Raw genomic sequence first — 26566 nt, forward strand, 5'->3', positions numbered from 1 at the left:
GTCAAGAAATGCATGGCTACAGGGGCACAACTATTCATTAATAAGCTGATTTATTTTTTTAAGCCATAGTTTCAGGTAAATGCATAACACTGCCTTGTCAAACATCAATAAAATCATTGGTTTATAACTGGGATGGACCAGAGTGGGGACTGGATGCAGGAGGGAAAGTTGGAGGAGTCTGATAAGGGGATAGCCTGTGACAGTGTTTGGTTCAGCACTACAATTCAAACTCAGATGTAGCAATGCAAGGCACATTATCCAGGGAGGAAGAGTGAGTGCATGATGCTTTCAATGCCCCAGATCTTAAAATCTGGCCTCACCAGTGCACCAGCCAGTGCACTAAACAATAGGTGAGCAGTTTAAGTGTCTCCAAGTATAAGGAGTGATGCTAGAAAGGGTGATAAACAAAAGTGGAAAAGAGAACACTTCTAAAACTAACTTCATCAAGCAAAAATCTTCACCTAAGCAGGCTTGTCAACTGCATTCACTTCCCAGATGCTTGAACCTCCTTGGTTGAAGACCCAATGGTCTGATTTCGAGAGACCAGGCCTCTTGAATCCTCTAAGTCCTGGATAACTCCAATGTCTTCACCCCCGTTGTTGGGGTGTACTTGCCACATGGGCCTGCCTGGCCTCTGAGGGCCCATTAATCAGAAAAATAGGTAGGCCATGAGGAGGTTGCTGATTGGAAGCAAGCTCTCACTTGTGGGGGAACAGGCGGGACTTATGTAAAGCTCAGATGGCAACAGAAAGATGGCTGTAGGATGAAGAAGAGTGTAAAGCAGAATATTTGAGTATCCATAATTCCTCTAGTGCAAAATAGATGTTTCAAAATATTAATCGCCAGTGTATCACAAGCTTTCATACAAGACCTCACTTGATGCACTTTTGTAGTACATAAGGCTGTACATGAATAGTGGCCAAAAATTGTGGCCAAGCCATGGAAAATGGTGGAGAAATATTACTGTAAATAAGGTCCATTATTAAAGTCCATTACTCTTCGGCAATTTAGACTAGCCACCCAGGGCTCCCACTGTCAGAATGGCACTAGAAGCCTAATATTGTTGCATCTGCAAGTTAAATAGGGCCTTAATAGTATAGTAAGAATGTGTATACAATTAGCTGATTCAATTGCTTATTATTTAAGGGTCAGACCTACTGTCCTTACAGTTAAGAGGGTGTCTCCCCACTCTCTAGGTAGGTAGCTGTTTACCTTTTTATGTAAATGTACCTTCATTGTCTCTGCCTGATGACCAAGCTGGTCAGACCAGCAAATACACCGTACTTTGTCTAAGGCAGGCTGTATTTATGTATTGCTTCTCAAATTTTAAGAGCATAATTTGAACACAGTTATAACTCTTTGTGCGCACCCCATACAAAAATATTAATGATCAGTGGATTTAGTTTTCCAATAATCCTTACATGCCACTTTGTTGTCCTGATAGATACCCAAAGTGTATTTGCTGTAGTGAGAATATCAGGCCTGTTGAGAATTTGATACTCAATAGTAAACCACCACTGGGCCTCTGTCAAAGGGAGGGTGTATTGTAACTTACCAGTCGTAGGCTCTGGTTCCTGCCATGACTTGGGGGTCCTGCCTAGGCTCATTGGGGTGAGGGTGGGGTGGTCTTCCTCAGCTGGCTCCGCTGGGTACCAAAAAACACATGCTACTTGCCTTCCAAGGCGTCCTCCTCAGCATCCCATCCGCCTCCTGGTCTGACAGGGTGGAGGAGGGGGTCATGATGCACTTCTGGCTGCGCATTGAAAGCGGTTGACAGCACCTGTCATGCTCCTTGAAGGGGCACATACAGTGAGCCCACCTGGAGCAACTATTGGAGTGTTTTGCCCTCTTGTATGAGAACCTCCAGGGCTTGATACCTTCTGGTCCTGGGCTGAAATCTGCTCCTCCAGCTCAGTGAAATTTCTTGGTATGGGTGACTGTTCCTGCCATTCCAGGAGACGCCATAGAGGATGGTGTAATCTGACCAGACATTGATCAGCACCTGGATGTGGTGGTGGGCCAGGTGACTGCTCTCAAAACAGGATCTGGAAAAAGAAGTAAATGGTGAGGTGGCAAAATTTGCCAATACAAATCTAATCAAGATAGTTAGGTCTTTGAAGTCTACCTGGGACTTACGAGAGGATCTCTCAAAACTCGGTGACCGGCCAACAAAATGGCAGACGAACCTTCAATGTTGATAAATGCAAAGTAATGCACATTAGAAAACATAATCCCAACTATACGTACGAAATGATGGGGTCTGAATTAGATGTTGCTGCTCAAGGAAGATCTTGGAGTCATTGTGGATGTTTTTCTGGAAATATCCACTCAATGCGCAGCAGCAGTCAAAAAAGCGAACAGAATGCTGGCCATCACTAGAAGGGATAGAGAATACAACAGAAAATCTTATTGCCCTTATATAAATCCATGGCGTGCATACGGTATTCAAGGTGTGGGCATATGTGGTTCCCAATCAAAAAAGATCTATTGGAAAAGGGCAACTGTCAAGGCTGATTCCCCACTCTGGCACTTCCAGTGCAGAAGGTGGGGGCCTGCAAGGATTCTAAAAATTAATACTGGCCACTCCAGCCTTGTAGTAAACTTCCAAGGTTACCGCTTCTCTCTCTGACCTTGGATGGATAGATGCTGCCACCACCAAGTGCAAAAACCCCTTAGGGAATTCTTCCCTGTGGCGTACCCTCAAGCCCTTTCTCACACACCCCTTTAGGAAAGAGCTGAGAAGAAAACAAAGGAAATCAGCTGTTGCCACCAGCTAATTAAACATCATAGACACAAACCTCTTAGGGACACAAATCCAAACCTGTTCTTCAAGGTGAATTTTATTAAATGAAAAAATACATCTGGACCTCAGGCTTTTGCTAGATTTAAAAACCCCACTGTTAAAAATTAAACATCAAGAATAACCTTCCTGAGGTCCAGCTTAATGGTTAAAGCAAAACAAAAGCATTTGGGGTTAGCGCAGAGGTGTTCACAAGCCAATAAGAAATAAACACCGATAAACCTAACTGGGTCTTTCTAGACACTTCCTGAACTACTTATTTGAAACCCCAGATATATAAGTAAGTAGTTCTAGGTATGATCTGATTTTTCCATACCTGGCTTAAAGCTTCTTATAGAATTGCTGCTTGTGTCTCCTCTCTCCAGAGAACAACAAAGGAAAGTGTGTGTGTGGGTGGTTCTCTCCCCACCCCTGCAATTTTAACAAGTTCCAGCCCTCCCATTGGCTCTTTTGGTCAGGTGCCCACTCCCTTCTGTTTGTCTGTGGACTTTTTAACCCTTTACAGGTAAAGCAAGTAGAGAACAGCTACTAACAGGGATTTTTATAGTTGGCTGGCTGGGTGTCCATAAAAGGGGGCTTCCCCCTTCATTTATCACTGCAATAAAAATTATTAGGGGTGTGGAATGGCTCCTGTATGAGGAGAGAGATAAGATGGACTTGTAAAATAGAGTAAGGGGACTATGATAGAGGTTTATAAAATCATGACTGGTGTGGAGAAAGTGAATAAGGAAGTGTTATGTACTCCTTCTCATAACACAAGAATGAGGGGTCACCAAATGAAATTAATAGGCAGCCAGTTTTTTCTTTAAAAAAGGAAGGCATTTTTCACACAATGTAGAGTCAGTCCGTGGAACTCTTTGCCAGAAGATGTTGTGAGGGCCAAGACTATAACAGGGTTCAAAAAAACTAGATAAATTCATGGAGGATAGGTTCATTAATAGCTATTAGCCAGGATGGGCAGGGATACAGCTTCTGGCAAAAAGAGGCTCGGGACTGTGACAGGGAAGGGATCACTTGATGATCTGTTCTGTTCATTCCCTCTGGGGCACCTGGCATTGGCCACTGTCAGAAGACAGGGTACTGGGCTAGATGGACCTTTGGTCTGACCCAGTATGGCCATTCTTATGATCCGTTCTCACCTGTGAAGAGTGAGGCAGAAAGCAATTCTGATATGGTCAGTGCAACATGCTGCTACTGGTGAGAATGGGGGTGCAGGGCACTTTACAGATTGGGTAATGGTCAAGTAGAAAAGGGTTCAGTATGTAGTGAGAATGTGGGTGGACGACTACTACCAGGTCTCTAGTTTATGTCCCTTACTCCCATCCATGCTGGAAACTGGCACAGGTATTGAAGGAGGGTGTTTACCCACACCCCTCGGGCATACTAGCCTACTCACACTCTTCTTGCCTTCAGACACATGCTTCTGGGCTTTCGGTGTGGACAATAGAGGGCTATGGACACCTCTACAGCTCTCAGGGTAGAGGTACCCTTAGAAATCCACACCCTCTGTCACATTACCTGGGGTCTGGCTAGTAACCAACTCTTAAACAACAAGAGACAAAATGTTGGGATGATCTATGTCCTGCTGTCTGGGGTGGGTCACAACAGTGCCAACTTCTGAGTAGACTGTGTCAAAGCAGGGCAGATGCCCCAAACTGGTTGTATGATATACAATTGGATTTCATCAACCTAGTAACAAATGAACTCCAGAAGCATGATACCAGTCAGTCCCATTTGGTTTTCCAGTCTGTCTTGCCACTCAGGCAAGCTAAACTTAGAGATAGATGGTTGCCATACACCAAAGATCATGAAAGATTCAGGTTGTTTTCAGTCCCAAGGGACCACTTACCCTCGGTCAGATCTCGCACCACAGACAACACTTGTAGCCAGCCTATAGTCAACAAAGGATTTAACTAGGAAAAAGAAATGAGTTATTTACAGGTTAAAGCAGGCATTAATTATATATAACAAATGAGTTAGTCTATGGTATTAAAAGTTTCCAGTTAATGTCAATCTGGATTCAGTGCTTACAGATGACTAAAGGATCTCTGCTTTTTAGCTTCAGCCCTGTGAGTCTGAAGAGCAAAGAGCTGCCACGAACACTTTTTTATATCTATCTTTATTTCCTTATTCCAGAATTCAGGCTGATGGGATGAGCCCTTTTGCACCTAGCCCATGCAGGAGCAGTTAACAAGTCTCTGTATGGTGGTGATCCGTGGCCCATTTAGTTTTGGAAGGCCCTACTGCCCACTGGAATGACTTTCCTAGGGATTTAGCACTAGGTAAAGACTTCTTGTTAATTATATAGTTCAGAACAAATATTTTAAAGCTATGTAGCCAACACTGAAGTATCATCATTTTAGAGCATGGTCTATAGACATTAGAAGTAGGATTCATACATTAGTCCTTAGGAAAGGCTTGCAAGTCCACTACCCATCTTAATTATACCAACACACACAGGTGAGCTGAACTGGTTTCAAGCAATGAGTTTTAGTGCTTGGCTGAGGCCTAAAAGCTGCCATTTGATCTGCCAGTGTCACAACGTAATCCAGGAATTCATGGCAAATGTTCATGGCAAAAGTTCTGTATTTTCCTCTTCTTGAGAGCATATCAGACTTCAGTGAGGAACCCAGAATCCTAATATCCTTCTACAAGGAGGAGTAATAGGTCATCTAAACTACAAGTTACCAAACTATATATAAATTAGGGGTGTAGTTTTTGTTGTACTAATATAGCTATACTAGTATGAAGTGCCTTATACTGGTATATCTTATGTTGCTTCCTGAACAATATATTCCAGGATACCTGTTACTGCAGCCATTCTGCTAGCAGCTAACTATGCCACTGAAGTAGCAAAACCTTGTAGTGCAGACAAGCAATGAAAATGTGATGCTTGTTGATCCGAGAAAGACGTGACCTTCTCAATGTGAATAAAAATCTACAAAGACTAAACTTGACATTCGCACTTGTGAAGAATGAGGGAAACACTTTGGGCCTGACCCTTCAAATTTATTTGCATTGTAATTGTGCAGAATTCAGTGTGCAGTAAGTGGGCGTAGGACACTTGTGGATGTAAACTGACTTAATGCAAAACTTGCCATTTCTCCATGCAAATACTTGATTTGTGTGTGCAGTTGTAGTAATTTTTTTAAAACGTGGGCACTTAATCCACTTGGCAGGTAGCCATGCAAATGTACAGTACTGCATGAGCCACCTGAAATCTCCTATGGTTGCCTAAGCGAATAAATATTCTGAATGTGTCTAGAAAGGAAATTCTCAATGAGGTTATCAAACAGTTTCATGCCTATAAACTGTAAAGCACTTAGCTGACAAGTTGCCAGAATAGAATGTTATGTGTACTCACGGTTGAGACTGGATTTCTAGAAAACTAATCTGGAGGCATCCTAGAAGTGACTTTAGTCCTCTCAAACACTGAATATAAGGCTGACCAAACAGCAAATGTAGGCAGGGGAGGAAAGGCTGGGGTCTAAGCACATGGCTAATAAACCGATAGGAACATAGAACTCCTGTAACAAAAGTAAAAAACAATAAATGGGCTCCAATAATCAGTTTGTTGAAACTGACACTTTAATAGAAGCCTGTGTACATTCCAGGGTTCATGTGTCCTTTCATTTCCATACAGATTGTAGCCACAGGGCTATGTTGGACAGATGGCTGTGTTCTGAAAGGTGGTTTCCCAAATATAGATTACCCAGTCCTTCCTGGCCATGAAGGAGCTGGGATTGTCAAGAGTCTTGGCAAAGGAGTGACTTTTGTGGCAATCAGGTATGGTAAATAAGGATTCCATTTTGAAAATGGAAGCCAGAAAGCTGTCTGTAACCTAGACAAGAGGTCGAGGGCTTGTTCATGCACCACTGAAGTTAATGGGAGTATTACCATTGACTCCAATGGGAGCGGGAGCAGGCTGCTACTGTGTGAATATTCAATGAAGTCAAAATGTAGCTTTCTAATATACAGATTAATGCTTAGTGCTAGATCAGCATGCAGTGAAGGGGAAGCAAATCTCCTTTAGGCCTCTTCTGGTTCTCTAACCCAGATTCTAAAATGTATTACTCAATGGTTGCCTGCTCAGTACAAAGCCATCTCAACATTTTCACTCAGCAGGGGGACTACTGGCTTTCTTTCGTCTAATGAGCACTGGGAGGCCACCAAGCAAAACTTATTAAATTCCCTGTCACTGGAATAGAAATAACTTGGGTAACAGGGCCTATATTAAGTTGAGACTTGCAATTCATCCTTTTGCTTACAATTGAATAGCTTTAAGGAAGAAAATTCACCTCTTGGATGGAGTATTGTAACTGTATAAACCTCATTCTTGATAGTTATCTAAAATTAGATGAGAATTCTTAAAGCTTAGCTGCTGTTAAATTTTGTGAATAAACTCTTTGTACACTTCAAGTACTAAAAATGATGCTTCCCTATCTCCAGCTGACAGGTAAAGCAGACTTTTTTCAGAAGACCGCATAATACAAACAATGCTTGATTGAAAAGCCAGACAGACTTGTTGCCTGGCAGTTAATCATGAGGCTGTTTGGTTCAGGAGCATTTAAGACCAAATCTGTTGGCCTTTTCCTAAGAGACCAAGTCTTCTCTCTCTCTCTGTCTCCCTCAGTGTGGTGAATGCAGCTCCTGTTTTGAATCCTGACGTCAACTGTTGCCTGAAGACTGAGTCTTTAACTTTGTTACCTATATCTCACCCACTGACAATATTAGCCATGCCTTAAAGAACTGTCAAGTCTGGATGTCTCCCAGCCGCTTCTCTGAGTCACAAGAACTGCACACTCACCTCCCAAGGGAAGCAGATCCACTGATTCCTGTGGATAATCAGCACCTTTGTAGAATACAGTTGTGGCCAATTCTGTCTCGGCAAGAATTGCTGCTGCGTCGTCTCCTCTGAATGAAGTCTGTCTGCTTGGTTGTGGGTTTTCCACTGGATATGGGCTGCCATCAATACTTGTATGTACTTCTGTGTACACAGGCCATTTTCAAGGACAAATGGCATAATTGCTTTCTTAGCATATTAACGAACTGTATGTAGCAGAAATCATTTCATGTGCCATCTTCAGTTGAGGAGGAATTAGCCTCTCTGGCTGTAAGTCAGCTGGTGCTTCCCAGATCATTGGGATGGACATCAACAAAGATAAATTTGCCAAGGCTAAAAGCCTAGGAGCCACTGAATGAATAAACCCTCTAGACTTGAAGAAACCTATTCAGGAGGTGCTGTTTGCCTTGACAGGACATGGTGTGGACTACTCTGCCAAAGTCCATTGGCAGTGCATACTCATTAGTGGCCCAATGTTAGAGCAAACCTAACTAATAGTTCCCATCTGGTGGCTGGCCTTGCTGTTCATGTGTTCTTCACAGGTTGTCTTATCTTCAGACCAACACACAGACCAATTCAAGTAACCGCTCCCTGAAATAAAACATGGCCAAGCCTGTCCTTGTACAGAGAGGAAGGAGTAGACTTTTTGCTATATAAAGGAGATGGATAAAATGTGGTAAGTTTTTTATTTCTAAAATTTTAGGCTACAAATTCTTACAGAAATAAGTCTCGAGTCTATCTTACTTTGTAGTACTGAGAGGAAGTCTGTTTTCATAACAACCTTCTCACTTCCTCTGTCTTGTATAACAAGACCTCTGCCTTGACATCCTGCCACATGGGTTCTGGAAGCTGTGATGTAAATAAGACCCATGGAAGGCTAGACTGTGTGCCACATGCAGAGAACAGGAGGCCCTGGCAATAGCAGGGAAACTAGTAAACATGATACAGAGATAATCCTGACAAGTGACCCACACCCACATGCTGCTGAAGACTTAATATTCCTAAAGTCACTAACAATCTGACTTGTCCTGTTCTGACTAAACTTTTTTCCTGTATCTGCCAGTGGGGGGCTGTTCCAGAACCTCTCCTCTGATGGCTAGAAACTTCCTTCTAATTTCCAGGCTAAATTTGTTCATGGCCAGTTTATAGCCCCATGTTCTCTTGTCCTTTACCAGAGAGGGTCAAAAACTATTACAGCTATTTACCCTCTAATCTATTTATGGAGAACAATCTTACCCCTCTCAGCCTTCTCTTGAGACTATAAAGCCAAGCTCTTCTAGTCAAATGAGACTAAACAAGCAAAGTCCCTCCATTTCCCTGATCATCCTAGTAGCTCTTGTCTGTACCTGTTCCAGTTTAAATTAAGATCTTGAACATAGGTGACCAGATTTGTACACAATATTCCACATGAGGTCTGAACAATGTCCTGTACAACAGCACTAACTTCTCCCCCTCTACTGGAAATACCTCTCCTAATTACCTCTGAAGGTCACATTTGCCTCTTTCAAAGCCACATTGCACTGGTGGCTCACATTTTATGATCAACCCACACACCCAGGTCACTTTCCTCCTCCCTTCCAACTGAAGAGCCCCAACTTGTAGAAGAAATTCTTAAGAAAACCGAAGTGCATGACCTTGAACTGTGTACTATTTAATTTCATCCCATTTCTGTTACTCCAGCCTACAAGGTTGCCCAGATCTCTCTGTATAATATTTGGATCCTCCTCTTCTGTATTGCTGGGGCCCCCCACATTTATCAGCAAACTTCATTAGCATACTTCAACTTTTTGTACCAAGGTAACAAAAGTATTGGCTAAGATCCTTGATCTCCACTAGTAACCTCCTTCCAGTCCTATAATTCCCTTTTTCAGCACAACCAGTTACCTTCAGCCAATTTCTGATCCACCTACAATACATGTCTTGATCTCCATCTTCCCTAATTTAACTAATGTCCCATGCGGTGCCATGTCAAATGTTTTACCAAAGTACAGTAGAGCAAATACAATTGCACTTAAACTCTTTTTTCAAAAGAAATTAGGATAGTTTGGTATGATCTACCTCTGGTAAACTAGTGTTGCATTACATCCCCTTAACATTTTACCTCTAAATTTTTTTTCACCATTTGCTCCAAAACCTTGCAGACTACTGAGGTCAGACTAACAGGTATCCAATTACCTAGATTACTCCTTCCTTTTTCTCCCCCCCCTTAATGTAGGTAATTAGTTAGACTTCAGTTGTCATATGGTACTGCTCCCACATACACTTATTAAAAATCCTTGTTACTGGACTACAGTGTCAGATCCCCATTTTTGGGATGCAAATTCTCTACAACCCCCCAACTTAAAAGCTTAGTATGCTCTTTTCCACCTCTATTTTTAGACTCTTTCCCAGCAGACATACTGCCTTAAACACATTCCATATTATTGAATACTGTTTTCATTTAGTGTTGGGGCCATTATCTTTAATCTCGTTCCTGTCTACACTGTAGCAACCCAACCTCTAGCATCCTTTTTTCTTTATAGAATTTTGTTTTATTTTTATACTCTTCTAACCTTTTTCCTTTTTTGGCTGATCAACTCCTCTTGTCCATTCCCTATGGACTCTCTGCTTACTACTAACCTTCCTGAGAGGGTGACTCATCCAGCTTTTTTCCTACAAATTCCTTCCCCCACCTACCCTTTGTCTAGATTTGAAGAAATTAAAAGCCTCCTCCACAGTTAAGTCCTTCAATTATCTGGTCATGCTGACTTCTTTGTGCATCAAGAACTGGTCAAAATGCAACAGCTTGGCAATGGCAGAGAACAGAAGAGGATCCATTTCCCAGAACGGTATTTTTCCACCCCCACAGGTTATAGGTTTTTATTTGTCTTTTTAGAGACAGAAGAAGTGTCGTCAGAGGTTACTTACATGTCCTCTGGAATGGTGGTTGAAGCATTTAGGGACATGAATCTTTTTAGCACATGAATATCTTGTGGTGATGACTACAACAGTGCCATGCAAACACCTAGTCTCTCTTTCTTGTGACATTGTAAACAAGAAGCAGGTAGCATTATCGCCTACAAAATGTAACCAAACTTGTTTGTCTGGTGGGGTGACTGAACGGACTTGTAGCCTCAAGTTTTACATTGATTTGTTTTTGAATGCAGTGTTTGTACATCTACATTTGTAAGTGCAACTTTCATGATAAAGAAACTGCACTACAGTACTTGTATTAGATGAATTGAAATACTATGTTTACCTTGAATCTTTGTATTTAAAGAAAGTGAGCACTGTACTCTGTACTCAGTTTTGTAATTCAATATATTTGAAAATGTAGAAAACCTCCAAAAAACATTTAAATGCTCTTCTATTGAGAGTGCCATTAACTTTTTTAAATTGTTTGACAGACCTAAAAGTTCAACCTTGTGTTGCTATGGGTCTACCTCTGCAGGACTGGTTCCACTAAAGTTGATGGAACTGTGTGGTCTTGACTTGGCAACCTCCATAAGCATAATGGTAAAAACCAAAGCAACATCTGCGTAGTCAACAGTGTTTATCCACTGCTTGTATTTTGACCAAGATCTGTGCTCATCTGGCATACTCAAAGGGTGCAGTATCCTGTATGGGTTACACTAGATCATATTAAAGAAGTTCTGGATTAAAATCACAGATGAGTTTGATTCCCCATAGTTTAAATTCTAGGGTCTTACTAATTAAGAGGTCTCCTGTTTTTTACTGTTTCTCTCCCTCTGTGTGAAAGTTGCCAGCTGCTAATGGTCTTAGTACATCCTAAGACAGTCTGGTTAAGAAGTATTGCTTTGAGAACCAACTACTCACACAGACTCAAAGCGATACTTTGTAATAACAAACAGCACAGACTCCCTGCCCTTTTTGTTGTATTTATCTTGCTTTAACTAGTGTGATCTAAAATAGAGATAGATAGGATGTATGTGGATGGATGTTTGGCATGGATAATAAATAAATGAACAGGGAGGTGCTAGTTTAAGAATCCAGTTTCAATCAGCTGAAGAAGGCCTCAAGTGGCAACAACTAGAGGACCCCCAGGGGTCAGACTGGAATCCACCCAACAGTCCCAAGGATGGGAGAACCTAAGAACAAGATAACGTCTGGCAGCATGGGGCCATCAGGAATATGCCATCTGCTGGCTGATTCAGCAACAGCATGATGAAGCAATTCCCATAGACTGGCATAGGAAGAAATTCCTATTAAAAATGGGACTCTAGAAAGTGAGAACTTTGGGGTCTGATTCTGCAAACCAACTTATAGGAGCATCAGATGTGCATCTAACAAGGCCCTCCTCATGTCCATGCCACCTGGGCAGTGGCTTGGCAAGACCAACGATAACAACCTTGCAGAACCTGGTGTGTGTGTGCGAATGAATGTGAATAAATGAGATTAAATGGAATGTTATAGCTGTAACTGCTTACTAAAATTCTTTCTGCATTCACAATAAATGTGGCATTTTGCCTTATTCCCTTTTAAGATCCTGCTAGTTTGTTATTGGTATAACAGTTTGTCTGTCTTCTTCAAAAATGCTTTAGAAATAAATAGGCACAGGGCCTGATTCCACACCCCACAATGCAGAGCACTTGCACAGCCCATTGATTCCAAGGGGATGACTACTCAAGCAACTAAAGGGTAATAGAACCATAAATTGTCTGTCTGACCCACCCTGCAGTAGCTTAGTGGGTTAGGATTGGTAGGATTGCTTTCTGGCTGATGAAAGAACATTGATCCCTTGTGTATGGAAGACCTTGTAAAGACACATGCATGTTTATGGGGAAACTTGAAGGGGGCATGAAATAGCTTTCAGCTATTTGAAGACCGGCTTTTGAAACTGATCCAGGAAGCTGGGTTCTTCCACTGCTGCACCAAGTGTGAAAAGACATTAATCCAGTTTCACCCCTGGTGAAGTCACTGAGGCCAACCAAGTTAAATTTAGTCCTCTCTCAGGGTTAAATTTAACCCTGATAATCTCAAGTCAGGGAGGGGATGAAGACATCACTCATGAAGTAACCTATCTAATAAAGGCTGCACAGGCCTCCAAAAAAGAGGCAGAGGTGAGGGTAAGCCTCTAGCCAGCATTTCAGTTGTGGTGATTCACGTGGTTCTTTAAGGTTTAAGTAGAGCTCTGGTTTGAGCTGGGCATAGTGCAGGAAGGAGCCATGCTTCATCCCCCACTGCTTCTAGGTTTTTTTTCCCCCCTAAATCAGACACTGGGCCAAGCTGTGTGTTTCCTCAGGGGAAGATTGGGTGGGGTGAGATTCACCAGACCACTTCATGTCTGCCCTGGACTAGGCTTTTAACCTTGGCAGCTGGGCATTGGGTACATTTTCAATATTGGTCTTGATTCTGATCTTCCCATCCATGCCATATAGCTCCATTAGGAGTAACTCCATTACTTTTGACTCCACACCAGTGTATGGTAATTGAGGAGAGAATCAGGCTGAGTGTCTAAACAGGGGACTCTCAACTACTTCCCTGAAGTGGGCAGTATCTATCATTAACTCCAAGCATTCAAAAATCATGAAGGCTTTACATTATTTTGGGTTTTTAATTGCTTTCTGGTTTCTGTACCTTCTGGGTGTACTCAAGTCATGTGTTCAAGCTTTTCTCTGCAATCATGGTAGCTAGAAAACTACTCAACTCCACTTCAGTTTTAATAACTCTAGGAGCTGGGCCTCTGAGGAAAAAAATCAGATATTGCTAGATGTGAGGTTGGCAACAGTTGCCCTGTGGGTGTAAATAGTTAGTGTGCAAAGCCCCTTTGAATGAGAGGCCTAGCATACTCTTACTAGTACAAAACCACCTCATTTCAAGATTGTCCCTATCAGTGGGAGAAGAGTTGAATATTGGCTTCAGCCATCTGCTGGGATCTGATATCAGATGCATCAGTTTACACAGTGCAGGCAGCCCAAGAATGAGATCCTCGCCTCCTGAGCTCTTTCTGTGCTTAACCCTCCACTGTATTGAGGTATGAAAACTTTTTTAACCTGGTACAATGGCATTTTCCTCCCCTATGGAAGAGAAAACAGTAAAATTAGCCTTCCACTGTCCTGGCTGTTCCCAAAAGGAATGGTAGACTCTACAATCCTGAGCAGTACCATCTGGGCTTATCTCAGCTAATCAATTCCCTGGCAGTGGTCACGCCTTGGTCTCTTCTGTTCTTTGCCTGTGGTACACAACACTTAACCTACGAGTCCTCAGAAGGCTAAAGTCCACCTAACGCTATTGGGTGAAATGTAATGCAGTGGGGCTATATGGGAGGTCAGAGTAGGAGGATCTCAGGGTCCTTATGTGGGTTTAAAATTAAATAACTTGATAGTTTATTATTATACGTTCTGCTCTTGTGAAGCTTTTCAAGGCTACGGGTCTGCTGCATGGTAAAGGAATATGACACCATTTCCCCCAAAGCCTCACTAAATACACCTGTGCTCTAGGCATATTTCTTTCAACTTAAGTCCAAATTTTGCCCTGCCTAAGCCCTGGTCTACACTAGGACTTTAGGTCGAATTTAGCAGCATTAAATCGATGTAAACCTGCACCCATCCACACGATGAAGCCCTTTATTTCGACTTAAAGGGCTCTTAAAATCGATTTCCTTACTCCACCCCTGACAAGCGGATTAGCGCTTAAATCGGCCTTGCCGGGTCGAATTTGGGGTACTGTGGACACAATTCGACGGTATTGGCCTCCGGGAGCTATCCCAGAGTGCTCCATTTTGACCGCTCTGGACAGCACTCTCAACTCAGATGCACTGGCCAGGTAGACAGGAAAAGAACCGCGAACTTTTGAATCTCATTTCCTGTTTGGCCAGCGTGGCAAGCTGCAGGTGACCATGCAGAGCTCATCAGCAGAGGTGACCATGATGGAGTCTCAGAATCGCAAAAGAGCTCCAGCATGGACCGAACGGGAGGTACGGGATCTGATCGCTGTATGGGGAGAGGAATCCGTGCTATCAGAACTCCGTTCCAGTTTTCGAAATGCCAAAACCTTTGTCAAGATCTCCCAGGGCATGAAGGACAGAGGCCATAACAGGGACCCGAAGCAGTGCCGCGTGAAACTGAAGGAGCTGAGGCAAGCCTATCAGAAAACCAGAGAGGCGAACGGCCGCTCCGGGTCAGAGCCCCAAACATGCCGCTTCTATGATGAGCTGCATGCCATTTTAGGGGGTTCAGCCACCACTACCCCAGCCGTGTTGTTTGACTCCTTCAATGGAGATGGAGGCAATACGGAAGCAGGTTTTGGGGACGAAGAAGATGATGATGAGGAGGAGGTTGTAGATAGCTCACAGCAAGCAAGCGGAGAAACCGGTTTTCCCGACAGCCAGGAACTGTTTCTCACCCTGGACCTGGAGCCAGTACCCCCTGAACCCACCCAAGGCTGCCTCCTGGACCCAGCAGGCGGAGAAGGGACCTCTGGTGAGTGTACCTTTTAAAATACTATACATGGTTTAAAAGCAAGCATGTGAAAGGATTACTCTGCCCTGGCATTCGCGGCTCTCCTGGATATACTCCCAAAGCCTTTGCAAAAGGTTTCTGGGGAGGGCAGACTTATTGCGTCCTTCATGGTAGGACACTATACCACTCCAGGCCAGTAACACGTACTCGGGAATCATTGTACAACAAAGCATTGCAGTGTATGTTTGCTGGCGTTCAAGCAACATCCGTTCATGTGTTATCCTCAGGAGAGTGAGATATAATCCATGGTCACCTGGTTGAAATAGGGTGCTTTTCTTCAGGGGACACTCAGAGGAGCCCATTCCTGCTGGGCTGTTTGCCTGCGGCTGAACAGAAATGTTCCCTGCTGTTAGCCACAGGGAGGGGGGAGGGTTGAGGGGGTAGCCACGCGGTGGGGGGAGGCAAAATGCGACCTTGTAACGACAGCACATGTGCTATGTATGTAATGTTAACAGCAAGGTTTACCCTGAAAGAGTGTAGCCAGTGTTTTATAAAATGTGTCTTTTTAAATACCGCTGTCCCTTTTCTTTTCTCCACCAGCTGCATGTGTTTCAATGATCACAGGATCTTCTCCTTCCCAGAGGCTAGTGAAGATTAGAAAGAAAAAAAAACGCACTCGAGATGAAATGTTCTCCGAGCTCATGCTGTCCTCCCACACTGACAGAGCACAGACGAATGCGTGGAGGCAAATAATGTCAGACTGCAGGAAAGCACAAAATGACCAGGAGGAGAGGTGGCGGGCTGAAGAGAGTAAGTGGCGGGCTGAAGAGAGGGCTGAAGCTCGAATGTGGCGACAGCGTGATGAGAGGAGGCAGGATTCAATGCTGAGGCTGCTGGAGGACCAAACCAGTATGCTCCAGTGTATGGTTGAGCTGCAGCAAAGGCAGCTGGAGCACAGACTGCCACTACAGCCCCTGTGTAACCAACCGCCCTCCTCCCCAAGTTCCATAGCCTCCACACCCAGACGCCCAAGAACGCGGTGGGGGGGCCACCGGCCAACCAGCCACTCCACCACAGAGGATTGCCCCAAAAAAAGAAGGCTGTCATTCAATAAAGTTGTAAACTTTTAAAGTGCTGTGTGGCATTTTCCTTCCCTCCTCCACCACCCCTCCTGGGCTACCTTGGTAGTCATCCCCCTATTTGTGTGATGAATGAATAAAGAATGCATGAATGTGAAGCAACAATGACTTTATTGCCTCTGCAAGAGGTGATCAAAGGGAGGAGGGGAGGGTGGTTAGCTTACAAGGAAGTAGAGTGAACCAAGGGGCGGGGGGTTTCATCAAGGAGAAACAAACAGAACTTTCACACCGTAGCCTGGCCAGTCATGAAACTGGTTTTCAAAGCCTCTCTGATGCGTACCGCACCCTCCTGTGCTCTTCTAACCGCCCTGGTGTCTGGCTGCGCATAACCAGCAGCCAGGCGATTTGCCTCAACCTCCCACCCCGCCATAAACGTCTCCCCCTTACTCTCACAGATATTGTGGAGCACACAGCAAGCAGTAATAACAGTGGGAATATTGGTTTCGCTGAGGTCTAACCGAGTCAGTAAACTGCGCCAGCGCGCCTTTAAACGTCCAAATGCACATTCTACCACCATTCTGCACTTGCTCAGCCTGTAGTTGAACAGCTCCTGACTGCTGTCCAGGCTGCCTGTGTACGGCTTCATGAGCCATGGCATTAAGGGGTAGGCTGGGTCCCCAAGGATACATATAGGCATTTCAACATCACCAACAGTTATTTTCTGGTCTGGGAATAAAGTCCCTTCTTGAAGCTTTTGAAACAGACCAGAGTTCCTGAAGATGCGAGCGTCATGTACCTTTCCCGGCCATCCCACGTTGATGTTGGTGAAACGTCCCTTGTGATCCACCAGAGCTTGCAGCACTATTGAAAAGTACCCCTTGCGGTTTATGTACTCGCCGGCTTGGTGCTCCGGTGCCAAGATAGGGATATGGGTTCCGTCTATGGCCCCACCACAGTTAGGGAATCCCATTGCAGCAAAGCCATCCACTATGACCTGCACATTTCCCAAGGTCACTACCCTTGATATCAGCAGATCTTTGATTGCGTGGGCTACTTGCATCACAGCAGCCCCCACAGTAGATTTGCCCACTCCAAATTGATTCCCAACTGACCGGTAGCTGTCTGGCGTTGCAAGCTTCCACAGGGCTATCGCCACTCGTTTCTCAACTGTGAGGGCTGCTCTCATCTTGGTATTCATGCGCTTCAGGGCAGGGGAAAGCAAGTCACAAAGTTCCATGAAAGTGCCCTTACGCATGCGAAAGTTTTGCAGCCACTGGGAATCGTCCCAGACCTGCAACACTATGCGGTCCCACCAGTCTGTGCTTGTTTCCCGAGCCCAGAATCGGCGTTCCACAGCATGAACCTGCCCCATTAGCACCATTATGCATGCATTGGCAGGGCCCATGCTTTCAGAGAAATCTGTGTCCATGTCCTGATCACTCACGTGACCGCGCTGACGTCGCCTCCTCGCCCGGTAGCGCTTTGCCAGGTTCTGGTGCTGCATATACTGCTGGATAATGCGTGTGGTGTTTAATGTGCTCCTAATTGCCAAAGTGAGCTGAGCGGACTCCATGCTTGCCTTGGTATGGCGTCCGCACAGAAAAAAGGCGCGGAATGATTGTCTGCCGTTGCTCTGACGGAGGGAGGGGCGACTGACGACACGGCTTACAGGGTTGGCTTCAGGAGGCTAAAATCCACAAAGGGGGTGGCTTTACATCAAGGAGTAGTTCAGGCAGGACTTCACGGAGGGTTCCAATAAGAAATGGTGCACCTAAGTTATTGTTCTTATTGGAACAAGGAGGTTAGCCTGGCCTCTGATTGATACATGGCTAGATCTACCTCGCAGCACCTTCTCTGTGAGTGACTGCAGTGTGACCTAGAGGAATGAGTCCCCTAGACAGGGCAGGAGGCAAATGAGTACAAAACAAATCTGGTCTATTTCTTGTTTTGATCCACTCCATCTATCTTTTACATCTTTGGCTGGCAGCAGACGGTGCAGAAGGACTGCAAGCCATCCACATCTCATGGCTGCTCGGCAGAAGATGGCACAGTACGATTGCTAGCCATCGTCATCTCTTGCCTGCCCGGCAGAAGATGGTACAATACAACTGCTAGCAATCCGTATTGCCTGCCTGCTCACCATTAGACGGTTCAATACGACTGACTGCAGGACTAAAGAGAATGACCTGGTCAAGTCACCAAAAATTTAGTCCCTGCGCCCATGTCTGCCCAGGCGCTCCCAGCCGACGTGGCCAGGAGCACCTCGGACATGACGAGGACGGCTATCAGTCATACTGCACCATCTGCTGCCAGAAGGCAATGGGTTGCTGCTACTGTGTAGCAATGCCGTACCGCGTCTGCCAGCACCCAGGAGACATACGGACACAAACTTCCATTGTTTACTCTTACATTGATCTTAAATGCTGCAATAATGGCCGGACCGTGCTAGACACTTTGTTACTCATGAGAGTCTGATGGAGGTACAATAACCAAAAACACATTGAAATACTGATATTCAATCCCCCCAAATGGATCTTAACTCAAATAGTGGTAACCACATGGTCCTGCTTCTGCAGATTCTTGTAATTTCTGGGTTATAAACCCCCCAGGGGCTGTGTGTCAGTCAGATGCAACACCTTGGACAGGCATATTGAAAATAAAAATCTCAGCATCTCTTCACTCTTTTCCCCTCCCCAAATTTTTTTAGTTCACTTCAAATTGCAGGACATGATGTCCCTCCATAAATTTGTTGTACTGATCCCTGCTTCTCTTGTGCAGCATTTTAGGAGTAAGACTGGGTCCTGGCATATGTTTATATCCAAAAACCACTTTGCTTGAGGACACGGATGTGCAAAAATATAAAAACAAACAGCACCTTCCAAGATGACAGTTCAAAGAGCACAAAGGGATGCTTATTTGGACACCAGGTTGTTTTTTCTAGTTGCTTATAAATATAATTTATTACCTGTTTAAAAATTCTTTCTTACACTTTGTACATGTCAGGCTGACAGAATAAATGCAGGCATTTACAAACAGAGGGAAGGAGAAAAAAGGGAGAAGAGGCACACTCAGAACTAGTAAACCACACCTCCACTGTACAGCAATACAAATAATGCAATGGCTAGCACTTCTCTGTTAGTAATTCTTTAGAAAAGGAATTGCATAGAAGATACAGCAACAGGAAAATGAAAACCAAACAAAATACATCTTGGTATCGAAACATCACGCAAAAAAACCAAATTCCCACAACCTTAAGTAACGTGTCTGTAGTGGAACTGTGACATACCTTCAAAGCATAGGCCATGCAAGATTTTCCTTTGTTAGAGACCTCTGTGTTTTAAAAAGGTATTGACTGGGTGATCTGCATGTCACTATTCAGTATTAAATGGAAAGAGGGCATTTTACTAAATGAAGTCGAACATGTACATCCTGTACTACAGCTGGGGAGAACAAATGCTCAATACTGATTGTGTTTTATGCCCTGCTCTGGAGGGGTTGGTGGCTGATGCAGGGGTTGGAGAATGAGAGCTCACCATGTAGTTCGCTCTTTATAGTCTTGTTTATTTTGTAGGGTTATTTCTTTTTAGGATCCTTGGTTTACACATTCCTGTAGATTGGTGGAAATGGCCACCTAAGCTCTGGCAAACAAAGCTAGCTGTTCTCAGCTAAGGCTTGTTCTGCCCCTGGATGCCACCAGAAATCAAAATTTTCATCCAGAAATCGATATCCTGCTTTGAATGATGTGACATCTGGGTTCTTAAAAGAAAACCCAGCAGTTAGCTTGGTGCTAGAACTATTGAGTCTCCTGCAATGAGAAGGTCAAATCCAGAGTACAATACACACATAGCAATTAATTTCTCTGTAAACAGTAGCAAAGACTAACCCACTAATGTAATGTACACTTTCACTGACATCATAAGAAATGCTAAATACCCTTTCACCTATAGAGATGAGTGAAATTATTTATATTTTTTGTATAGGCATTGCTTGAAGAGGGACTTTGAGACATACCAAGCTTAAATGGGGGGTAAGTGAATGAGTTTGTAGCCAGAGATGAGCTCACGCCACCAGACAGAGTATTCAGTTCTGGGGGTTTAGTGAAGGCCCATCTCCATGCATTATCTTGGCAGTTATCAACGCTCTTAGTACTGAAACCATTACCTCCCTCCTGCCACAGCTCTGCTTACCTGAGCTTGTAGTGATGCTAAACGCTGAATTTTGGGACATCGCTTTCACTTTTTTTCCATTGCAATGAAATGGAGCGTGCAGACAAGGGATTGTAACTTCACTGTAGAGTCCTTTCCAAAGCAGCAGCTAGGCTGTGAGGAAGTAGGAATCGCTTATTCAACCACCCTTATCTGCCATAATAGCTAAGGGCCTCTAGCACTTACAATAAATATCCTTTATTGCCCTTCAACTTTGCATTCATGTGAAATCCCCACCTTGATGGGAACATAATACTGCAACGTGCCTTACAAAACTTTGCAAGCTAAATGCTCAAAATAGAGATGAGAAATAGCAATAAGGGTGACCCTGAAGTGAATACCTCGTTGGAGTCCCTCACAGGGGAAGGTGTAAAGGCTCTGTTTTCATTCATAAACCACTTGCATCCTCAGTTTGACTGACCTCTGAGGGTGACTAGTCATTTCCGGGCCAGCCACCCAATCTGAAAAATACCTGAAAAGATTTTCAAATGCTCAATAAGGTAGTTTACAAAGTGCCCTGAACTTAGGATCAAACAGACTCAACCGCATTATCTTGTATAAAATTAATCTAAGTGCTGTAGTCACTACTCTGCTAAAACATACAACAAAGTCTAAGAGGTTAAAAAAAACCCCAGTCCTATTTTGGGTAGCAAGACAAGAATCCCACCAGGACACTATCCATGACGATAGGTTTACTCTGTGTAAATACATCTATAGGTGATCAACAGAAATATCTTTGCTCTATATGCCTCCCAAACAGCTAAATGTCCTGTGAATGTTTACATTTCTGTCTTGGTCACTAACCATCTCCTACAAAATCAAATCCTGTCTGAAGAGACCTCAATCGCTTCAGAACGTACATGGTTCATAAAAATCATCATCATCGGGTCTCACACTGTTCAATATGATACAGCTGGTGTGCATGTAAAACTTACACGGGACTTATCCAGTACACTGACAGCCACCTTTACGAGGAAAACAACACAAAAGAACTCAAAGCAATGAGACTAAAACAACTCCATCCAATAGTGATTTTAAATCAGAAATTAAAGATTTTCTTCAAAGTCTGTAGATACTTTTTATACATATATTTATATATAACATATATATTTTATTTATATCATTAGCAACCAATATGTAATGAGGAGGTGGCATAATGAGCAGCAAAATTGCAATAACTCAAAAACATGAGGTGGGCAATGAAAATATTAAGCTTCTTGAAAAAAAAAGTAAAAAAAAAGTAAATATGTTGAGGATAAGAAGCGTGCAGACATTTTTTAAACAAGCTGATTCACCCACTGTAAATGTTATGACAGTTCTTAAGAGTTGGTGCTGTCTGCACAACTGAATTGCCATTCTAAACAGCCAGCTCACAAAATGTATTTCCCTCCGGTAATATGTAAGGTAATCTTTATGAGTTTTAAGCTGGTGTCGGTATTCCGTAAAGAGTATGGTCCTTAGCACTAGATGGCAGTGTGTACAAACATTCAGAGGTAAGGACTGCTTCTATTTTCTCCCATCAAAGGGATTTTGAAAATGTATCTCTCTTCCCCAAAAACACACCCCACCTCCATTTCCTCAGTGGAACGGATGCATATTGAATGTGGAGCACTCCAAGTGGAATTTAGAAAGATGGGTTTTGAGCTGCAAATATATCTGCCATCCATGAACCACTTTGGCCTTTTTCGGGGTCGGAAGAAAACCCCCAAAACAAAGGAAGCTTGAATTGATGTGGAAGTTAAAGCGAGAAAGAGCTAAAGGTTTGGATGGGACTCAGAGGGGCACCAGATTCCCAAATCAGTTATCCAAGGAGGTGCGATTGCAAAGTACAACCGGTTACCTATCGCTAATCTTGAGCGTTAATTTATGTTGGACCATTCAACAGAAACATTTAGGCTAGACCAAAAGCCTATACGGTGTCATTAGACCTTGCCACCCATGTGAACCTACTGCAAGGGAAGGGAAGGGAAGTAAAGAGCACCTTTGTCCCTACACTGGATTACTTGAGATCTTTTCGGATTCCTGGACACCCAAGCAGAGGGGCTGGAAGAAGAATAGGCACAACCGCGGTTCTGAGTCAGGAGCACCTTTCTCAACAAGTGGCAATATTAGTTTGGACAGGCACTCTCTCTCCACCCCCCTCAGATTATGGCTAAGCTTTTCCTACTGACCAATCCCTTCGCGACAAAGTGAGGGAAGTACATGGAGAATGGTGTTGACCTGCTGTCACAATTGCTTACAAAAATCACCCAGCTGTAGATTTTTTTTTTAAACCAGAGAACAGACACTCCATCGGCAACTAGCACTCCAACACCAAGCTTATGCTTAAGGCAGCTTAGTCTGTGCCTATCAGAAACTTCCTCTCATGGTTAAGGTGAGAAGGCTGCAGATTTTCTTACTGAGTGAAAATGTACAGTAGCGAGTTGAAAGGATCTTACAGGTTTATACCACAAAAGCTGTTCCTAGGAGGGGAAGGCAGGAGCTGAGAGACAGAAAAGCGCATCAGCCTGTCCTGAAAGAGCAGCCTGCCAGGAGGAGTATGAAAGATGTACCTGCTTGGAGCTGAAAGCTGTAACTTAGGGAGGAAAACTGGGACACCCTTTCAGCCCCACTCTTACACCACTGAGGAGGAACAGAGCGTGGGAAAATGGTTAAAATGTTGCTGAAAGGCAGGGACTCTGCTTCCCTAAAGAGGGAGAAATGAAGGAGCCAGAAGGCCATAGATGAGGCTAGGTTAGGAACGCATATTGGAGACAAGAGGGGAGTGGCGGGAAAGGTAGGGGAAATGGTGAGACTGAGCCAAAACCCACTCAAGTCTATGGAAAGACTTCCATGGGGTTTAGATTAGGCCCGAAAACAACAGGATTATAAAGCAGCATATGAAAAGGATAATCAGGTTGAAAGCGCATCAGAGAGAGTACTCCACACTAAAACGCAGGCAGATTCTGAAGGTAAGAACCTGTGCACACCAGCCTCTGAGTCTATATCTGGGTTTCACCACTTGTGAGTTGCTGGCAAACTGCTCTCCACCCAGGGAATGGTTTTATGAACATTGTCCTGCGTTTAATAAATACACTGTCGGTGATACTGAGCTGAAGCTAAAAAGCCTACGGAAATGTCAAAATGGGGAAAAGGTCAGACGAAATTCGCCTTCCATTTCGACAAATGACATTTCCACAATTACGTTTAAAAATGCAGACTTTAAAACCTGAGGAGAAAAAAAATCCCATAGAAGAATACAAAGTGAGAATATAAATAAATAAATAAAGTAACCAGGGTCTGGCTCGCTGGCATGGGTGAGAATGCTTTCCTAGCATTGGAAGTGAAAGGAAAAGTTAGGACGAAATATTGAAAGTATATGCCCTGCGTCATACAAAGGAGTCACTCTTCCCACTAAGCACAAAGCAAAACGAGTCTGCAAAGAAATGGCAACCAGAAAAACAACAGTTAGCTTTACTTGCCTAACTCCCCACATCAGCTGTTTGCGCACGACAAAATGGCCACGAGGGACATGGGATGAAAACAAATGAGCACGTTCTACAACAGCGGTAATGAGTTCCAGCCGTAACTGCTGAGACAACTGTGAAGAGCATTTATCGGGTGTGGAAATAGCGAGGAGAAAGCTCCGCTGTAGGGCACAGTTCAACACCATTATTCCACACTGTCCTGTGGGGTGGAACTCTCATGGTCTCCAGTGGCACTTCCCTGCATGGAGGCAGAGCAGCAGTAAAGATTCACCATATGGATCACCCACAGCAGAATTTGCCCGTAGAATAAAATGGAGCAGCCTCCCTGTTCCATAACTGTCCTCCACTAACATACACCTTTGATTAAAATCGAAGGGACTGATTTTCAGTGGGGCTGAGCACCCACAATTCACGAGAAGTACCTGCATACTCTTGCTACACGTGCTTCGGAAAATTAAGGGCTATGTGTGGTTGGTTTGGGAGGGTGTATTCACAGCACTGGCATGGGGCAGCCCCAGCTTCGAGCATAACAATGAGATGTTTGCTCCTCGAATCGTTAGTAAATAGGGGGCGTTGCAGAAGCTCACACGGTGCGATAGTTGGCACTCATTGAACTAGATCCTCTGCTGGTGTAAATCATTGACTTTAATTTACACCAGTGGAGGATCTGGTCCAGCGTACGCTAACCATGTGAACATGCCTTGTCGGCAAACAGAGGCCTTGGAGGGTGAGCACAAAGGCTGAAGAAGGGGAGGGAGGGTAGCATTTGAAAGGAAGTGTGTTAGAAGAACCCACGCAGTCCCAGAAGGGAAAGAACAAGTTCTGCCTACACTTGAATGATACATGCTACTGCTGACAAAATTAGAAATTAAAATAAAATAATAATAATCCTTGCACTAGATATTTATCGGTAAATAATCATTATAGCAGAATCTGCAGGGTTATTTCCTTCCACCCAACCCACGCTCCAAATTGCATCTCTCTCACGCACACACACTTTCTTTAAGAAGGGAGTGGGTTATATTGTGAGTTGAAAATGAATCCCTATCTTCCCTACAATCCTACAGCTATTTTTCACAAAGAACCCGTGGAATTCCCTTGGGCGAGGCGGGGAGAGAGACATGCATTCCTGCTTAGCACCCAGATTATCTGCTTTCCAGATGCACACGTTTCAAAACACTGGTCTTACAACCAGATCTAAGAAACAGAACAATGATGGGAGGATTATTTTGAGACACTTGATGCACGGATTTGTAGCTAAAGTCTGAATTTCACTGGAAATTGATCATCCGAAATAGCCACAACCAACTGTCCACAGCTTTGTCTAGAATGGCTTTAAACAAAAATATAAAGAGCCCTGGACAGTCTCCTTACCCCTGTCCGGTATTTGATGTAAACAATGTCCATAGAAACTGGGATTGTTAAGAAAGTTTATCCATACATCTGGATAGCAATAAAAAGCGTTTCCTAGGAAACTGTAAAATCCTGTACCAAGCAGTGTACAGCCAAGCTGAGGGGAACGTTAGGTTGATTTATATTTTCAAGGTACAACTTTGCATGACTTCTTTTAGATCCTGTCATAATGTACAAGGAGAACATACGTGAAAGTCAGGGCTGATTTTTTCTTCTCTGAAATGTCTTTTGTGAAAATCATTGGTCTGGGTATTCATTTTGTTTCTTATTCGTAGCTCATAGGGCAATACCACTCCCCTATTTCCATTCCTTCTTTTTCATTCCGAGGTTGCATCAATATTTTCCTTCTCCCGCTAAAGAAACAACTGTCTCGTGTCTTCCCATTTCTTCGAGGACTGCCGCCAACATGCTCAGGTTGCCATCGGGAAAATTCTGGGCTTCCCAAAGATCTAGGATCACGCCAGTAGGACTCGATTTTGTAGCAAAATAATTTAGGTACCTGCAACAGAATGAAGGGAAATGGTCCTTTAAGACTGGCTGCCACTGTCAATGCTGATTCAAACTATTCACAAACCACACCCAGTATGTACACTCTGCATGAGCGTTCACTGTGACTAGTCTGTAGGTCTTTGTACTGCACTTGTGCACGGAAGCCTTCTGAATCGGATCTTCAGCTGGTGTAAATCAGGGTTGCACCCCTGGCTTAAATAGACCTGGGCCGATTTACACCAGCTGATGGGGATCTGCCCCACCTATTCACAGTTGGTACTGTCCTCTTGCCTATGTGGTTTATCCAAGCCCTGCCAGTTTGTGGGCCACTTACTCTGTAAACGTGCTCTTTGAGAAACTCCTCTTCCACTGAAGTCAATGGCAAATAGCCCACTGATTTCACTGGGACCAGGGTTGGGCCCTTAACAAGGACAACGGAGAGCGAGCTCACTTCCCGTGCACATACCTGTCTATAACAACAGCCCTTACATAGTCACTCAGCCACGTTGTAGAGTTCACGCAGGCAACACACCCACCTGTCCAATTTCAGTTTGTGGGCCAGCATCCTCCAGTCATGGCCCCTGGTCTGTGGGGCATCAAGGCTGCTGCAGAGCTTTTGTCTGATGGGCAGGGGAATACTGAAAGCGCTCGGTCCCACTATGGTGGTGATGGTACTTGCTGAATCCATGAGAGGATAATCAATGCCAGTAGGTTCCTAAGTTTTGTAGAAAGGGGTGGGGGTGGAAAAAAAGCAGTGTTGTTACTGAACACAAAAGCAATCACCAAGCACAAAGTCAGAATCCTATTGCTCACGTTAGTGGAGGAGCAGCCTTGTGCTAATCAAGTTGTATATGCGCTTGATGTCAGTCA

At 44.0% G+C, this 26566-nt stretch overlaps 1 protein-coding gene, 1 long non-coding RNA gene and 1 pseudogene across 4 annotated transcripts in view; 1 reads left to right on the forward strand and 2 right to left on the reverse strand.

Annotated features, from left to right (window-relative positions):
• Positions 1-1883: 1883 nt before the first annotated feature.
• LOC141985786 (uncharacterized) lies at positions 1884-6288 on the reverse strand. Its single transcript, XR_012639016.1, has 4 exons — positions 6165-6288; positions 4650-4713; positions 2248-2375; positions 1884-2045 (listed from the first exon to the last, which is right to left on the reverse strand). It is a non-coding gene; the product is annotated as an uncharacterized LOC141985786 (long non-coding RNA).
• A 940-nt stretch (positions 6289-7228) lies between these two features.
• LOC141986076 (uncharacterized) lies at positions 7229-19791 on the forward strand (annotated as a pseudogene).
• UNC5C (unc-5 netrin receptor C) overlaps positions 18537-26566 on the reverse strand; it is a 342715-nt gene continuing 334685 nt past the window's right edge. For all 3 annotated transcript variants that reach the window (XM_074950645.1, XM_074950643.1, XM_074950644.1), the window contains 2 exons: positions 26233-26411; positions 18537-25706 (listed from right to left, as the gene is read on the reverse strand). In XM_074950645.1, coding sequence (XP_074806746.1) covers positions 25541-25706; positions 26233-26411 — 345 coding nt within the window. In that variant the 3' untranslated portion in view covers positions 18537-25540. The remainder of the gene's footprint in view (positions 25707-26232; positions 26412-26566) is intronic.

This window comes from Natator depressus, chromosome 4 (genome assembly GCF_965152275.1).
Source record: "Natator depressus isolate rNatDep1 chromosome 4, rNatDep2.hap1, whole genome shotgun sequence".
NCBI lineage: Eukaryota > Metazoa > Chordata > Testudines > Cheloniidae > Natator > Natator depressus.